The sequence below is a fragment of the Lissotriton vulgaris genome, chromosome 5 (genome assembly GCF_964263255.1).
Source record: "Lissotriton vulgaris chromosome 5, aLisVul1.2, whole genome shotgun sequence".
In the NCBI taxonomy this organism is placed as follows: domain Eukaryota; kingdom Metazoa; phylum Chordata; class Amphibia; order Caudata; family Salamandridae; genus Lissotriton; species Lissotriton vulgaris.
In genome coordinates, this window is record NC_141693.1 from 1,181,626,192 (window position 1) to 1,181,645,366 (window position 19,175).

General features: G+C 47.7%; 1 protein-coding gene across 1 annotated transcript in view; it reads left to right on the forward strand.

Annotated features, from left to right (window-relative positions):
• PLEKHA1 (pleckstrin homology domain containing A1) overlaps positions 1–18,757 on the forward strand; it is a 712,942-nt gene extending 694,185 nt beyond the window's left edge. The window contains exon 13 of the mRNA XM_086922967.1: positions 18,712–18,757. Within this exon, the coding sequence (XP_086779093.1) occupies positions 18,712–18,742 (31 nt within the window). The 3' untranslated portion in view covers positions 18,743–18,757. The remainder of the gene's footprint in view (positions 1–18,711) is intronic.
• The last annotated feature ends 418 nt before the right edge of the window (positions 18,758–19,175 follow it).

Genomic DNA, 19,175 nt, shown 5'->3' on the forward strand with positions numbered 1-19,175 from the left:
AAGAGAACGTGGGAAACCCAGAGAATGGCAGAGAACAGTTCATTTGTGAGAAAAGGGAGGTCTTATTAGATATGTCTAACACTGGCATTTTATATATGCAGATTACATTAGGTTCATGCATAAAATATAAGCATTTTGATCTATAGGTCATTGAGTAGTGTCCTAGCGCATCATGGGTCACACAAAAAATTGCTACAACTTTCTATACCATCTTAAATGTTGCTTTGGGTGTGTTTAGAATTAACTTTTTTTGTTTTTTTGCAAGGAAAAAACGTTTTGGTTTGATCCAAACGCATCCGAAGTAGGCAAGGGTGCGGAGGGCACGGAGGGTTAACTATCAGCACAGGAAGCACTGGCAGTAGACTCTGCATGTCTTTGCGAGAGGTCCGTGTATTGTAATTAAAAAAAAAGTCTTATTACTAAAAAAAGACAGGCATTTGCAATTCAATAGTTCTCGCATTTACAAGTGTTTGAGCTTGGCGTTGTAAATGACAATGCCTTTTATTTATGTTTTTTTTAAACAAATAAATAAAAGGCATTGTCATTTACAACGCCAATAACTCAAACTCTTGCACATGGAGACCTATTGCATCGTAAATGCGTTAGGAGAGAGAGTTACCTGCTTTTCCTGCACCATGAGCAGGCAGGACAAATCTCTGAGAAAATAGTGCTTGGAGGCTATAATTAAAGCCTACCAAGCAACAACACTTGTAACAATGACACAAGCCAATGAAAAAACTGGGAGGAGAGTGGGCAGAACCTCACGTCCATACCTTAATACAGCATGCCTTGCGGAGCAGCACATGGGCTGCCCAAGCTCGACCTAAAAAGACTGACAACCCCACCCCCTCCCCCACTCACGGTAACCCAAACTTGAGCTGCAGGTGCTCAAATAGTAGCAGCTCGCCTGAATGAAACAGGTCTCCCACCTGGGTAATACCAGTGGCTGCCCACTCCATCAGCCCCTGCCAATCGCCACCATGTCGCACCACCCACAGCCGCTACTAAGGCAAATCAGGAGATTACTGGAACCGCATGTGTGTTTTTTGCAAGCACCAAAACCAACTATGTCCCATAATCACTAATGCAATTTAGCCATTGCCACCCTACACCTGCCTGAACCCCATACAAAATCAGTCAGTAGTGACTCAAGCTCTTAAAACACACACACATGTACAAGCAGCGACAGAACCAAGAAGAAGTAAAGCAGCCAGGGAAGGGCCACCATCTTAGCAATCGCAATACAGCTGGCCACTGAAATTGGCAAAGAGTTTCTAAACTCCATACTAGACCTCAGGGCCCAAATATCCGCTCACACATTACCCTCAAAGAGTTTAAAGAGGCATGGTATATTTTGACCCACAAATATTGCAAGCTAGTGGTCGCCCATAGCGATACTTTCTGGGTCGACCGTAGTCCCCCACAAATAGAGAACAAGCTAGACTTCTGCAAGTAATACATAGGCCTGATACTTTCCCAAACTGATCCATTAATGCAACAGCTCCAGCCGGGTTTGTGTACGCATAATATAAAGACTATAGCATATCAACAGCATGTAAGGCACTATGGTAAACCGATCCACGGACCTATAAGCCACAGTAGTAATCACTGGACCTTGCCCTACAGGCTAAAAGCTCCACAGTGAGTGCAAAGAGCAACTGAGACAGCTGGCATCCCTTCTGGGTCCCTCGTCCCACTGCATACGCCTCTGAACTCACTCTGCCAGTCTTCACACGGGCCACTGGGTTTGAGTAAAGAAGCCTAGTCCAGTTCACAAAGCTGTGCCCCAAACTCATACCATCGCCCTGCTCAGGGTAGTTAAAATCCGGGAAAGGGCAGCCCCAGCACCATGGTATTCAGAGAAAAAGAAAAAGCTACATGTAGAATCAGTGAGAGAAAATGGAGGAAAACTAAACTTGAGGGGGATAAATTGGCCCATAGAACAGCACTGAGAGCTGATCTAAATGGCTGCAACATAGCCACAAGAGAGCAGTTCGGCACTCAAATCTCTGAAGCAAAGAGCTCTTCTAAAGAGCTCTTTAAGATTCTTAAGGAGTTTACCAACCCCAGAGCTAATAATTCTTCCCTCCCGCCCACGCAAAGGCTATGTGACGACTAAGCTAATAATTTTAAACAAAAGATTGATCAAATCTATAGCTCTTTTGGTTCGGAAGAGGCTCGTAAGGTGGTAGCACTGCCCCTGGTAGACCCTCTATCACCCAGCCTAGAGTCTTTCTCAGCCATCAACACTGAGCAAGTACTGTCCTTATTAGCGCATACTAAATCAGGCTCCCCGTTAGACCTGGTCCCCCCTTACATTATCTCAGATCTCACACTGGCCTTGTCCTATTCGCTTATGGAAGACTGTAACATATCACTAGCCACGGCCACGTTCCCTTTTAAGTGGAAGAAGGCGCAAATCAAGCCATTGTTGAAGAAAGCACTAGCTGATTCTTCAGATTTACAAAATTACAGACCCATCTCTCTTCTCCCATGCTGCTCCAAAATTATGGAGGCACTGATTAATAAACAACTCTCCGGCTACTTGGAACAAAATAGCCTACTTGACCCTTCTCAGTTGTGTTTCCGTGCATGCTTTAGTACAGAGTCTGCATTGACTGAAGTAACTGACACGATAAAGATGTCACTGGATAAGGGGACTCCCTCGATGTTAGTTCTTCTTGACTTGTCAGTAGCTTTTTACACCATCTCTCATTGAATCCTTTTGGATGAGCTAAGATAGATTGGCGCCAGAGGAACTGGTTGCTAAGCTTCCTGACCGACAGAACACAATGTGTACAGTTGGACACATTTGTATCACAGACCACAGTAGTGGACAAGGGGGTCCCTCTGCGATCCATCTTAAGCCCTACCTTGTTCAATATCTATGTATCTTCTCTCGCCACTATCATTAGATCTTGTGGGTTTGATACGATCTCTTATGCGAATGACACTCAAGTGATAGTCCCCATAGAAACGGATCCCACACTACCAGAGCAAAGTTTAAGAACTGTACGGTAAAAATAGCCACATGGATGAGTAAGAACTTCCTACAGCTCAACTCCAATAAAACTGAGATTTTGTTGTTTGGGTAAGCTGAGGAGTTATGGTCCCCTGATTGGTGGTCTGTAGAACTCGGGGAAGCTCCTACACCAAAAAAGGGGGCGAAGAATCTGGACATCGTAATTGATGACAGGCTTTCCATGAAGGAGCATGTGAAATCTACCTCTGGCACCTGCTTTGGTATGATGGGAATGCTGAGCAAAATCTTCCCTTGGATTCCCCTTGCGTCCAGAAAAACCCTTATACAGGTGCTTCTAGTCAGTAGACTATACTATGGAAACTCATGACTGGTAGGGATTAGGGAATATTTATTATCAAGGTTGCAAGTTGTCCAAAATACAACAGCGCGTCTAGCTCTCAACAAACCTGCACGTACTCCGTCACTACCCCTTTTGCGACATCTGCTGTGACTCCCTATCAGCAAAAGAGCAGTCTTTAAGCTCTTGTGTTTAGTGTTTAAATCACTTCAGGGGATGGGTCCCGCCTATCTAACGAAGAGATTGGAACCTTCCATTCCCGTGCGTCAACTGAGATTGAGCAACCGAAAACTGCCCTGCACTCAGAGAATCGAGAAAGCCAAAATGGGCGGTCGTGCTTTTTCTCACCTAGCCCCTGCCCACTGGAACAGACTGCCGGATGATATCCGAGCCTGCTCCAAATTGGCTCAGTTCAAGAAACTGCTTAAAACCTGGCTGTATTAATGAGCACTTTTCAATATGTTGTCTGCTACTCAGGCACCAAGAGATCCCCTCGGGATGATTCGCTGCGCATTACAAATGAAAATAATAATAATCTTCTCCATTACACTATAGAGAAACCCCTATTCCATACTATCTAAGGCCTTCTAGATATCCACCAACATCAGTGCCAAAAGTCTCTGGATATTGAGCACAGTGTTGTGCCCTGGAATGCATCCCACCTGATCCGCGTGTATCAGCTGAGTCATCAAGGGCACAGCCACATGGCAAGAGCATGGCTAAGAATTTTATAATCGATATTAAGCATCAATAGTGGCCTATAAGCCCTCATATCCTGGGGTGAGTGGTGAGGTTTCAATGTTGGACTCACCACCTCTTCACAGATGGAGGCCGGAAAACAGCAGATGTCTATGTCAATCTAAATACCTCCACCAGTACATCAATATACAGATTATAAAACTCGCCCGGGAGCCCATCTGCCCCTGGCACCTTTCCCCTGGCCATATTTTTCATTGCGTCTTTAATGTCCAAAAGCATAATTTCACACCCCATTACCTCAGCTTACTCAAGGATGAGCACCGGGAGGGCCAATGGTTCCAAGAAATTGTCAATCCCCTTCAGCTCTTCATAAAGAACTCCTGCATATAGAGTTGCATAATACGCTCTAAACATGTCATAGATGCCATCATGCCCATATACCCATCTCCCCTTGCGCTGACTCGAGCTTCAGGATCATGGAGTTCCTCTTAGTAGGGTTAGCAACCCATGCCAGTAGGGACCCAGATATGTGCCTTTCAGCATGTGCCCTGACCATATACTCCCTGAGGTCGAAAAACACAGCTTCTAGACTTGCCGTGTCAGAGTTTCTTGGCATCCAGTATATGCTAACACACAAACTTCTGTGCTAGTCGTACACTTGGGAAGTTGCATAAAGGTGAGTGAGATCTATAGAGAACGGGGTCCACAATACTATTAAAATCCCCAGTAAGAATCACAGACTGCTGCAAAGGGGGCGCTCGGACCATGGACATCTCATCCAGGAAACCCACCTGGTCCGTTTTAGGGGCATATATGATGACCACAGCTAGGTCCTTTCCAGCAGGCCTGCTTATGACCACGACATATCTCCCATCTGGGTCAACCAGCTCTCCATCTTCTGAAAAGGAGCCCCAGGTCACACCCACAGGAGAACACCCCTCGCAAAGGCTGAGAACGTGGTATAGCAGGTTTTGGAAAAGTGAAAACAGCATCCGAGCCCAGCGTAGAAACTGTGGCCCAGTCAGAGTCTGTGTCCTTTGCTCCGTCATCTCTCACAATTGATGGAGGACTTGCCCCCACTATACTTGGTGTTGCCACTTCTGCCACTGCTCGCAATTGTTCATGATGGGCCTGAGACTTAGAGGGAATTGCCCTGCTACCACTCTGGCCTCACTTTTTGGATGATTGCAGTGAGGCCCAATGCTTAGAGGCACTGGAAAGACCGGCAGACCGCAGGTGGAGGTCAATCCTATCCCACAAGTCTTGCCACGAGCTAAAGAACTCCATACTCAGTCACAAATCTCAGTCTTGGAGGGAAGAGCATTGCATACTGAACCCCCAACTGGCAGAAGGGCTTTTTAGCCTCTAGAAATGTAGCCTGCTGCTTCTGGACATCCCTCGTAAAGTCTGTGAATACCGTAACCCTGTGATTGTCAACCATCAGGCCCCGCCTGCATCCTGGCCTGCCGCAAAATATGATCACAGGCCTTGTAGTGGAGCAGTTTGGACACCGCGGGGGCTGCAATTGGCGGTGGGGGCCACTGCAGGGCTCAATGCACTCCCTCCAGGGCAAAGAAGGGGGAGGACCTTCAGCTGCAACCTCCTTTTTAGGTCTTGCCTAGCGATGCAGCCCGCGTGCGCTGCTCACTCTGCAAGACATATTGTGGTAGAGGAGATTCCAGAAGGGACTTGAAACCCCGCCCATCATTTTCCTTGGCTTGCGTCATCGTTTATGCTAAACGTTGGCCTCCGATTGAAAATGTTACCGCCCTGTCTCCTTTTGGGACGGCCCATCTGGACTGGATCGTTTGCTTAACTCTTTGCCTCCGGCGCGAATTTTCGTGCTGTGCGGGGATTTTAATTAGTGGGTGGGCCGTCCTCCACAAATGCCCACCGTGATAGCTCCCAGCCGTCACGAGCATGCAAGGAGTTAACGGCAGATATGGGTGTGAGATCACTATCACTGCAGATATAGGCGTGAGATCTCTATCACTGTAGATATTGGTGTGAGATCACTATCACTGCAGATATAGGTGTGAGATCACCATTACTTCAGATATAGGTGTAAGATCACTATCACTGCAGATCTAGGTCTGAGATCACCATCACTGAAGATAAAGGTGTGAGATCACTATGACTGAAGATATAGGTGTGAGATCACTATTACTGCAGATATAGGTGTGAGATCACTATCACTGCAGATATTGGTGTGAGATCACCATCACAGCAGATATTGGTGTGAGATCACTATCACTGCAGATATAGGTGTGAAATCACCATCACTGCAGATATAGATGTGAGATCACCATTACTTTAGATGTAGGTGTGAGATCACTATCACTGCAGATATAGGTGTGAGATCACCATTACGTCTGATATAGGTGTGAGATCACTATCACTGCAGATATAGGTGAGATCACCATCACTGCAGATATAGGTGTGAGATCACTATCACTGCACATACAGGTGTGAGATCACTATTACTGCAGATATAGGGGTGAGATCACTGTCACTGCAGATATAGGTGTTAGATCACCATCACTGCAGATATTGGTGTGAGATCACTATCACTGCAGATACTGGTGTGAGATCACTATCACTGTAGATATTGGTGTGAGATCACCTTCATTGCAGATATTGGCGTGATATCACTGCAGATATATATAGATATATATTTTACTTTATTTTCCAATTTGTACATATCAACATTTTACAGGCATGGTAGTTCAATGTCAGTTTCAGCACCATTGAAGCAGTAATAAAAACAACATACTTGAGCATTACCATGTCTATAGTTTTTGGTGTATAAGACTCAGCAGATCAATAAAATCACAGTCTTGTAGGCCTCTCCCATTCCCTAGTTGTAGCCGTCATCTGGCAATCGCCAGACCCCCAGTACCCTGGAAGCAACAGACATAAAAAGCCAAACATTCGAGAAGTTACATGCATGGTGGGGAGCCTTAGGAACATGCATCATAATATAAAAAGAATGGGACAATGCCCCGTTCCAGTTGAGAGTTGGAGGATTGCTGTAAAGCATCCACATAGGATTGGTAGGGGCCCCATATGTCTTTAGGGCGGGAAGAGCTAGGCATAATTCTGGCTTAGACCTCGCAATTAGTGTTACAGTAGGCCAGGCTGCGCAGCTAACTCTGCAGAGTAAGAGCTGACTTGCAGCCCCACTGAAAAGCTATTTCTTTTTTGGCCAGCAGCAGACCAAGGGATGCAAATCTTCTAACCCTTCTGGGAAAGTTGACCGTATAGCCCAGTAAAGCACTTCCGGAGTAGGGATAAGGGACAATTTAGTCATGTCTCCTAGTGTGCTGTGTATCTGTTCCCAGTAGGCCTGGAGCTTGGGACAGGTCCATGTGGGGTGTGCAAAATCCGTGTGTGGGGCTGCGCACCTCTGGCAATTATGTGGTCTGGACGGATCTAGTCAGTGTGCTTTGGCAGGAGTAAAGTAAATTCAACGTAAGAACTTGAAATGGAGAAGTTTATGCTTGCTGTTGAGAGAGACTTCCTTAATTACTGCGCAACATTTAGCCCACTGCTCATCCATAATGGGGCGACCTAAATCGATTTCCCATTCTTTGCGGACCTTGTCGTTATTCACCGGCCTCACACTAGCACATGTTTTATATAGTTTAGATATTAGATGAGCACCATTCGCGCTCTTAATGATTAACGTAGGACGAGTGAACAAATCAGGTTCAATGGGGAAATTAGGCAGTGTGGCGCGAGATCAAATGGATTTGGCCCAGCATGAAGCTGTCCATAAGGGAGACTTCTTGGAAACGAGCGTCATCTGACACCGAGAAGATATGCCCCTTCGGGTATAAATCTCCCAGTTTGGTAATATCGAATTTGGCTACGGTGTGTTGTACCAGTTTTTCACCGGTTATTGGCAGCCAGCGGGCGTTGGGGATAGGTAAGGCAGATGAATATAATGCAATAATTAGGGTCCCTGAGAACGCCCTTGGGCAGCACAGTTGACAGCCGCTCAGGCAGGACAAAGTCTGCCTCTGGGCGAAGGAATGGGATCCTGGCGTACAGATGAAACCATGCATAGGCATAGCAGCATTGGGCCACCAAATAATACATTTATAGATCCGGGACAATGTACGCCCTCTATCAAATCTGAGGGTGAGCACCTGCCAACGAACGTGTGCCTGCTTGACACCCCAGACCAATCTGATAAGGTGTGTCAATATTGTAAAATAAAAAAACGTTCAGAAGGGGTATGGGGATATTGTTAAAAAGATATAAAAATTTGGGGTGCACTACCATCTTAAGAATCGCAACTCTGCCGGCAATTGACAATGGTAAGCGCAGCCATCTCCACTTGAGCCTTGAGGGTGTTAACTGCTTGTCCATAATTCAAGTGGAGGATCTGGGCAGTGTTCAGGTAAATATGGATGCCCAGATACTTGACCGAGTCAGTGCACCATTCAACTGGAAATTCGCATTCCCATGGAACCGTACTGTATGTTAAAGGAAAGATCACCGATGTGTGCCAATTAATGCCCAGGCAAGAGAAGTGGCTAAATCTGAGTATTTCTCTAATGAGCGTCTCTAAATTTAAGTGGGGATCTCTGACATAGAGGATAGTGTCATCCGCGTAGAGGGAGACTAGGAGGGGGCCAGTGTTGAATTGCAAGCCTCTCTGTAAATGCTGTTCCTGGAAATGGCGGATTAAAGGTTCCATGGCCTGGATAAACAATAGGGGGATAGGGGACTGCCCTGACGTGTGCCGCTGGAAAGTGAAAAGGGTCGGGTTAGAATGCCGTTCAGGCGTAGTCTCGCCGTGGGTTGGCTGTATAGTAATGCGGTGGTGGCTATAAATCCCATGGGCATACCCATGCTGCACATAACAGAGATGAAAAAGGGTGACTCCAAGGAATCAAAGGCCTTTTCAGCGTCTAACAGGATTGCGGCAGCGGGGACCGCCGGGTTAATTCTGTGGAGGACAGAAAAGAGCTTCCTAAGATTCAATGTGGTGTATCGGTGGGGGACGAAGCCCGATGATATGATACATTTCATCAACTGTGAGAGTCGATTGGCGATGATCTTAGCTAAGATTTTATAATCTAAATTTAGTAAGGACAGAGGTCTGTAGGATCCACATAAGGACGTATCTTTGCCAGGTTTGAGGAGGAGTATAACGACCGCTTCCCAAAGCGTGGGGGGCAGTATTTGTTTCTCAAGGGCCTCTGCATAAACCTCAATGAACTGCGGTAACAGTAGGCCCTTGTATGCATTATAAAAGTCCTCTGTAAAGCCTTCCAACCCGTAGGCCAAGGAGCAGTGGAGGGTATCAATGGCTCTGAGGACATCGGCCTCGGATATTGGTTCTGCTAAGAAGTCCTGCATATTTTTTCAAGATAGACCAGTGCAATCTCAAACAGATAGGCTTCCTGTGCCTAGTAGTATATAGAAGCATGAAATACTCCAAGAATTTGTTACGAATCTCTGAGGTGGAGGTGAGTGTCTTATTCGTGGAAGAGCGCAGTTTTGTGATGTAGGCATTGCTGTATGGGGGCCGTAGCATCTGCACAAGCGCCCTGCCAGGTCGCTCTCCCTCTCCATACCGCCTGGCAGTCTGATACTTGCCTAAGTATAATATGTCGCGGTCCGCGGTCTCTCTGAATTCAACAATGAGGGCCAAGCGTCGTCCCGCCGTACCCGGGTCAAAAGAGTGAAGCATTGTGTTATCTAAGTCCGCAAAGTCGCGCTCAATGTGCGAGAGTGTGTTGCGAAGATCCTTAAGAACTCTGGCATGTTTGGCAATGTAGACGCCCCTGATGTATGCGTTGAAACCGTCCCATAGGACTGTCCATGTATCAAATGAGCCAGTATTAATGTTGAAGTAGTCTTCAATGGCTTCACCCACTTCTGCATTAAGAAGATCATCGTTGAGGGCGCGGCTCGGGAACCACCATTGCCGCTCAAATTTCTCCGGACGAGGGACCCTTAGGTGAAGCTGTTCCGAATTCGTCCTCAGTAGTGTCACAAGTGACCGGAACCAGCCGGAAATGCCAGGGGAAACCAGCCAATAGTCGATTCTAGTCCAGGTGTTGTTTTGGCTGGAATAATGTGTGTAGTCTGTGAGGGCAGGATTGCGCAGGCGCCATATATCTAGAAGCGATAGCTGCTCACAAAGATCTAAGAGAGTGCATCATGCCCGTGGTTTTGTGTCTGGAGATATTACATTGTTATCCAATCTGGGGTTAAGTAGCAAGTTGAATTCACCCCCCCCCCCCCCCCCCCCCCCACCAAGAGCAAACTGGGCTCTAACCTTGCTAGCTGGGCATGCAATGAGTGAAAAAAGTCGGGGGAGTCAGTGTTCGGGGCATACACACATACAAGTGCAGTGTTGTGTCCCATGAGGGATCCCGTGACGATGGTGTATCTACCCTCACTGTCCCCTACAACAGAGCAGAGGCTAAAAGGGACCCTTTTATGGGTAAGGATGGCCGTGCCCCTGGCATAACTGCTGTAGTTCGCAAAATACCTGTGCGCTCCCCAACTAGCGGCAAAGCAAGCTGTCTGATTTGGGTAATTGCGTTTCCTGCAAAGAAGCAATGTCCACGTTGTCTAAGTAGATAATGAACAACCTGCCTTCTCTTGCGATTGTCATTAAGACCCCTGACATTCCAGGACATCAAGGACAAGCCAGAGGGACCATCAATATTACCCAGCTAAGCCATCAGGAGGACGTGTCAAGCTTGCCATATACAAGCAGTGACAAAAAGGGAAAAACTGCGACAGTGAACATTTCTGGAAACAAGTATAAACGTTTAAGCAATAAGAATTGTCCCCCCCACCCAACCTCACCACAACCAAAGCGAGGCAGATCCGTAACAAAAAGCATAACGTGAAGTACCAATTGACTTCACACTGAAGTGAGAAACCCCAAGAACTAATCCAAGGTATACACCACGAGGGGTGGCTATGCCACGTCAGTCTGTCAGCTATTTGAAACATCGCAGAAGTATGAATGACATTATCCCAGTGTAGTCTTACAATAATGAAGAAGGAGAAACGCAGCGGAGTTAACCAGTGCCGGAACCAGAAAAGAGATCGGGCCGCGGCGGAGAGATCAATACTTGCATCCAAGCCGCTGTGTGGGGGGTTATTTTGTTTGTAGGCATGACACAATTCCTGCACCTCGGTAGGAGTGTCAAAAATGCGAGCCCGGCCACCCACATTAACTCTCAACCTGGTGGGGTACAACATTCCATATTTTAAACCAAGTTTCCTGAGGGTGGTCTTGACTCCATTATATTTACGGCGGGCCTCTTGCACCATAACGGTGAAGTCCGGGTAAAAGGATAGTTTCCCTAGCGAGACGTACTGCACTGTTGTGGTCTCGAAAGTTCATAATACGTGCATTAATAGGTCTAGGGGGCATCTGGGATTAAGCCGGGGCCCAGGGGCCAGTGTGCATGTTCTATTACGAACCCAGGGGTGCAGGACTCCCTCCCGTGCAGGTCAGACAGTCTCAACAAAGAGGTCCATTCGGCCAGTGGCGGTGGTCTCTGGTACTCCCAGGATGTGGATGTTATTGCACCTACTTCGCGCTTCAAGGTCTTCATTCTCGATTGCCACCTCTTTGAGGATGCGCTCGACGTGCTCCAATCTTTTTAGGAACTGTGCCATATCATCCTCAATATCTGAAATGTGCCTCAGCCACATCCAGGCATCTGTCATGCACTTGGATTTTGGCCCCCAGGCTAGCCAGACTCTTATCCAGTGTGTCAAATCGCCCTTCTAGTGCCTTGAAGCCAGCTCTAATCTCCTGTATCATTGATGTGAACAAGGCGGGGATGTCGTCCACATGATCTGCACCCTGTGTACCCTCCGCCATGCTGGAGCTTTCCTCAGGAGCCTTTTCTGCTAGCTTTCCGAAGAGGAGGGTCTTCTGTATGGGGTCTTTGCAGTAGCAGTGGAAAAGCAAAGCTTGACTGATTATTATGGGAGTACTGGACCCAGCCCAATGCGGCGATCAAGCAATGTGAGGAGCAGTGCAAGGGTTCAGGGGGCTAGTGGTGTGAGCGGCGCTCACACCTGGGCTGCTTGAAATGAATGGTTGTGGGCTCCAGGGAGCAGATGCAGAAATCCAAGCACCCAGATAAGGTGCGGCAGGCAGGTCTAAGTCTCGTCTTTCAGGCCGCTGTGGCCTTGCTGCAGGACTGGGGAGAGCAGATTGTAGATGGGGCCTGGGGCTCAGGTACTCGCCCCCCCACTAAGCTGATGTGCAGGCCTGGTGTCTTTATGTTGGGCAGTGGCCCGGGCCAAGCCGCTACGTTGCAGAAAAAGGAAGCCTCCTGAGGCTGCGCGCAGGAGGTCAGTGGTAGACATCGAGCCAGGAGTAAATGGTTAAACGGGGGCCCAGAAGCAGGATGGAATGTGTCCCCATGCTGTAAGGAGATGATGAACAGCAGCAGGCTTACGTGGGCCTCCTGGGCCATTAGGAGCCAGGTGATGGGCCGAAGTCTGTCAGGCCGTGCAACAGCGGGGCAAAAGGGAGAAGGTGTCATGTCACGGGGCAGCCGGGCGCAGCCCAATGCTCCACGCCCGCCCGCGTCTGGATGGTTGCCTCCCAGGCTCACAAGCGACAACTACAACAAATACTGAAGGCCACGAAGGCGACCCTCCACCATGATATCAGTACTGTTGCAGTGGGGCTTGACCTACTACGGGATGAACACAAAAAGCTCTCGGAGAGGGTCAAGAAAACTGAAGTTAGTATTGCAGAGCTGACGCCCGCGCAGAAGGACATGGCACAGCAGATGAAGGCCCTAACGGACAGGGTAAATGTTCGGAAGCGCAAAGCCGAAGATGCTGAAGGACGCAATCGAAGAAATAACATCTGGGTAGTGGGGCTACCAGAGGGAACAGGGGGGGGTGATATTGTGGCCTTCCTGGAGACCTGGTTCAGGAGTGTTGTTACCTCGGAGGGCCTCATTGCCTTCTAAGCCCTTGAAAGAGCCCACAAGGTACCAGCCAAGCCGCAGGCCCCTGGGAGGCCTCCGAGACCTGTGGTGGCCCGCCTGCTCCATTTTTGTGATAGGTACTTATTCCTGCAAAAAGCAAGAATGGATGGCCCCTTCACTGTGGATAACGCTACGGTTCCGCTGTTTCTGGACTATACTTTGGAGGTACAGAGGAAGCAGGCCTCCTACGTTGCAGTTAAGAAAGCACTGTGAGGAGAGGGCCTCCAGTACTCACTGATGTTTCTGGCCCACTTGCGCATCACACAAGATGGGAGTACACACTATGTTGACTCTCCTCAAAAACGCCTGGGACTTGCTGGAGACGTACAGAAAAGAGACACAGCGAGGAGAGAACTCAGGAGACGCACATGATCGAGCCTTAAACCGAACTTTAAGATCACACCGTCGCCTCCACAACAGAACCCAGAAGAAACCCACGCTCTCTCAGACTGCTCGGGAGTGAGCGGAGGCACTGCAAGCTGTGGTGGCACTGGCACAGGAACGGACTGCAGTGTCAGAAGAAGGAGAAGCTGGCACTACCGGGGTCTCTGTGGGAAATGACTCAGACACGTCACATGCTAGCAGGGAACAGATACCCGAGGTGACACAGCAGACGGAGGTTGGCATTATCTGAGGGAGGGTGGTAAGCTATAGTGAGCAGGGTGCCGAGAAAAACACTTACGCTGTTAAGGCCTGGCAAATGTTCCGGATTGTCTTGCTTACGATGGGGCTCATGTGCAATGATTAGTGAAGTCCCAAGCCAGCTGCGGTCCCCAGAACCTCTGTACTCGACAGGACTTAGTGTGCATTTTCTTTTTATGGGTTGGACTGGTAGTAGTTTAACAGTAGCTGTCTTGAGTAGGGGGAGTTGGGGATGTTTCTTTGTTTTGGGGTTTGTTAGGGCTAGAGCAGCTTTCAGGGTAGGTTTACCGACACTATTGGGATGGGTGCCACCAATGATTTGAAGTGTATATCATGGAATGTGCGGGCATGCACTCTATGTGGCGCCAACATAAACTATGTGCATATTTAGTCCGCAGGGGGGTCCACATAGGGCTGCTGCAAGAAACCCATTTACAGGCGCAGGAAGGAGCAGCGTTACAACGGTGCTGGCGTGGCCAGGTGTTCTGCACAGCCTATTCCGCATTTGCTAGGGGAGCATTGACTTGGGTGTGGGTGGGTGTGCCCTTCCAGTGCAGGGAAAGGCTTATGGACCCGGAGGGTAGATATGATGTGGTACTTGGGAAACTAGACGGGCGTGACATAGCTCTGAGGAGCATATATGCTCCCAACACGGAACAACCTGCCTTTTTTTGCAGCTGTCAGGAAAGCTAGCACCCTATCTCACTGGATCAGTATTGCTTGGTGGGGACTTTAACTGTATCTCAGATGTGATTTTGGACCGCTCGCACCCCCCACTTCCTAATGCGCCCATTCATAAAATTGCAGACGCAATGCGGTATAGGCAGAGCTGATGGAGACTAGTGGACACTTGGAGGGTTCAGCATCCTGGGGAGCGCGACTACTCTTCTTTTTCAGCATTGCATGACCTCCATGTGCGCTTAGATGCATTTTTTGCACTCCGGACATGCATGCAGGAGTGCAGGGCAGCGAATATCTCGCAAGGACATTGTCAGATCATAACCCCATTTTACTCCGGATGCAATGGTCGCGGGTACGAGGCAAGATACCGACTTGGCGATTGCGCCCGGAGGCATTGGAGGACCAAGTGTTTCGCGACACGGTGGGCACCTCCATAACTCAGTACTTTGGGGGCAATGAGGGGTCAGCCTCAACATCTTTAGTCGAATGGGACGGGGTCGTAGTTTTGCTGAGATAGTGGGTGTGCGCAGGGTGCTGTTCGCGGAACTAGAGGACGCGGAACAACACCTTCGGGAAGTGGAGAGAGATCGTCCTGGGACGCCAGATAAACAGGGGAGCTAGAGGAGGCGCGGGATGCAATGGCGGCACAAGTGGAGCGGTTGCGATGTTTCGATCACAAAGCTTATATCACACACACCCACATAGAGGGAGACAATTCCGGTGCTCTACTGGCCTGGTTTGCTAACCCGTTGTGCAGAGGCTCTATGATTCTGGGGATCCGGGACCTGCGGGCGCTTGCTACACACAAGAGAGTATAAATGAGTTGTTTTACTACTACTACAAGGACTTATATAAGAGCAAGACGACCCAGATGGAGGATGACTTGCATGGGTTTACACGTGAACTCCAACTCCCACGGTTGGATGACGATCAGGCGGAGTTGTTTGGCAGAAATATTGAGATTAGGAAGTGAGGGTGGCTATTAAGCATATGGCACGGAATAAAACACTGGGATTGGACGGCCTCCTGATAGAATTCTATTTAGCCTATATTGAGCAGCTGGAGCCATGACTGGTACTGGGCCAGCTTCCAGTCTCGACGAGGGAGGCAGTTATCATCCCTCTCCTTAAACCTGGTGAGCAGGCATGGGACAGATCTGTGTACCGTCCGCTATCCATGCTTAATACAGATTACAAAATACTGAGTCGCATATTAGCCACTCAACTTCTGCCTATCATGTCGACCATAATACATCAGGATCAGGCTGGATTTATTCCCGCTCGGAATACGGCCTTAAATATTCGGAGCTTACTGTGGATATTAGAAGCAGACTCCTATCCACAAGATGCAGCCACGGTATCTGCTGTTGATTTAGAAAAAGCATTTGACAGTCTGGAATGGCCCTACCTTTTCCACGTCATGGCCAAATTTAGACTGGGGGACCTATTTATAGAGTGAACGGCTTTACTCTATAAGTGCTCCAAGGTATGGGTTAGGACGGGTGGGTTGACATCTGACGCTTGGGAGGTAGGACGGGGTACGAGGCAGGGATGCCCTCTGTCCCCACTCCTATTTGCGCTGGCCATGGAACCACTGGTGACGAAGGCCAGGACGGGACGATTCTACCAAGGCCTACAAGCGCATGGACAGGCTCACCACAGTGCTCTATACGCCGATGACTTGCTCATGTTCTTGGAAGACACGGGGCAAACCACTACTAGGGGCGAAGGCATTATTACACAAATTGGGAGTGGTGTCAGCCTTAGAATAAATTGGGCTAAGTCATGGCTGTTCCCAACAGTCGGAGACAAAGACGGACTGCAGGACATAGCAGGGGTTCATTAGGAATACAGGTGCCTCCCGTATGTAGGGGTTAAGATATGATACCATGCACGAGCGGATATGTTGGAGGGCAATATTGTTAGAGCAGTGAGAGGTCTGGCGAGCAGTTTTGAGTTCTGGGGGGTCACTTCCACTATTGGTTGCTGGGCGAGTGGCCTTACTTAAAATGGTGGCCCTCTCCATACTATTATATTACTTTGGGACCCTGCTGGTCTGGACACCGGAGAAGATTTTTAAACAGCTAACGTCCGTGGTCACAGGCTTCCTGTGAGGTACAGATAGAAGGAGGGTGGCCTTGACTGTATTAAAGTGTCCAAGATCAGATGGAGGATGGGCAGTTCCTGATTTTGAAACCTATTATATAGCAGCTCAGCTACAGCTACAATGGCTTTACTCAAAGAGTAGCGACGTGGCTGCGTGGACCAGAGGAGGAAAGAGCGAGAGCCCCGTGTAAAGATGAGGCGAAAGCAGTTGGTTTAGGTTCAGGATTTATTCAGGAGAAGAGAGCCGTCCAGCTTGAGGGAAGGACACAGCAGCAGCAACTGCCAAGCAGGGAACACTGGGGAGGAATCCTCAGAACAGGACAATCTAAGGAGTGACATCACAGGGTGATGGGATGACAGCAATGGCAATACAGATCACCACACACCTCCCCCCTTTTTAAAAAAAAAAACAATTCAAGGAACATAGTAAAACAATAAGAAAAAGGCAAATCAGATGTAATCACGGTATTTGTTGGGCCTCACAATGGCCCTCGAACTTTTCCTCAAACGATTGTCAACACTAACATGAGAATCAACTTTTAAACCATTGCCAGCATTGATATTAGATGAGGGAGCAGTTGCACGGGAGGGATCTTTGGCAACCCGGGAAGTGCTCCACCAATTACCATTAGACAGTTTGACAGCATTCTTGCGAACATCAACAACCTGTTGGGATTCAAGAAATTTCGAAAGGCCTTTCTTAACTAAGACAGGATTCTTGATTCTAACCCAGTCACCAGGATGAATGTTATGGGAAGACTCTTCTCTAGGTACAGCAGAACAAGGTAGAGAACTAGAAGATTTTTTGTTGGCACACTCCCATACTGCTTCCAAGGCACAAGGCTGAGTGACGCGCAATAAAAGACGTGCAGAAGAGTTCAATTGGCAGAATAGTAGCAGGGCAGGGTCAATTGCGGTGAAGAGAGTTCTGTGGCTGCGACGGCTCTCAGTGAGTACAGCGAAGAAAGTAAACTGTAAATGTACTCACATGACGATGAAGATCGTGAGAAGAAAAATAAAAAGTCCTGAATATCAAAACGCTTCCGTGATGAAGTAGTTCTGAAGGTTTTAACAGCAGCTGAAGAACTGCTGACCATCCTCGTCGCCAGTGTAAAGATGAGGCGAAAGCAGTTGGTTTAGGTTCAGGATTTATTCAGGAGAAGATAGCAGTCCAGCTTGAGGGAAGGACACAGCAGCAGCAACTGCCAAGCAGGGAACACTGGGGAGGAATCCTCAGAACAGGACAATCTAAGGAGTGACATCACAGGGTGATGGGATGACAGCAATGGCAATACAGATCACCACACCCCGGCATTGGGATTACTCTCTCAAATTATACTAGACCTTCCTGTCCGGGCCGGTGCCCTCCCAGAGGACCTTAGAACAGCAAGGCAGTGCTGGAAACTGAGCCTAAAATGAGCAGGCATTGCAGTGCCACATGTCCCTGATATTCTGCTATCCATGTGCGAGATGCTGCCCCATGGAGGCTCACGGTGGGATTTGGTAGATTGGGGCGAGAAAGGGCTGACTACTATAGGGAATCTGTATGAAGATGGTAACATGCTGCCTTTTCACAACTTGCAGGAGTGATTTGTGAGCACTGGAAGGAGGGCCTAACCGAACTGGCCACCACTCTGGGCTGTCAATATATAGTAATTGCTGCTTGAAAGTTTAAAGCGGTCACGTGCCTGTACAAGCGTATGACGCAGGAGAAGCTAGCATTCCTAGATGTACTTAAGTGCAAATGGGATGCAGATATGGGGGAAGAGACACCAGATAGAACCTGAGCCGAGATAGTGGAAAGAGCGTGGAAGAGCACCAGGAACGCAAGTTTTCTACTGGTGCACTTTTACATCTTGCACAGAGCCTTCCTCACTCCAGCAAAGATCAAAACCTACTTTTCACTGATTCAGACGAGTGTCCGCGCTGCCAGGGGGAGGGAGCAGACTTTCCTCACATAATCTGGGGGTGCCCACAACTAGCTACTTTTTAGTTAAAAACACTTCCGACATAATCACAAAATCCTACCCCAAAAATGTTGCATGGTTAATAACAAGTTTACAAACAAGACAGCCATAACGCAGAAAGACACTGTCTATACAACAATGCACACAATTTTTTACTTCCTAAGAAAAAGCAACAAACCAAAATATTTCATACACATAAAACTTACCAAACACATTCAAACTCATCTCGAAATAATAGCTTTCCGACACGTTTTATAGTCACCTTTTAAAAAAAAAAGCTTTATTTTTCTTTACCCAACAGACTGATCCGTCAATTCAACATTGTTTACTGAACAACTGAAAAACTTGACATCTTTGTACAAACTACAAGAACTGCTCATCAGAACACTGACTTTAAGCATCAAAGTTTGGTAAGTAAGTAAATAAAACATTTTTAACTGTGACTTCTTGAGCCAAAAACTGTAAAATTCTGAAACCTACATTCTGATACAATTTGTAAGAAATATATTGGATATCAAGTACACTAAATCAAAAAGGGAAAATTAAATACTGTTCTGCAAAAGTTTTATGTACCACAAGGAAAATGGTACAGAAGAAAAAAACAGAATGGAAATATGGGCATAGTTCTTGAAGAAGCAGTCATTTAAACATAGGAGCTTAACTCTGCATCAATTGTATAAATCGAATTCATGGAAAAAATGCAAACAAAGGATATTTGTAGTACTTTAAATGAGAACACCAGCTCATTTGTAAATATTGTCAAAG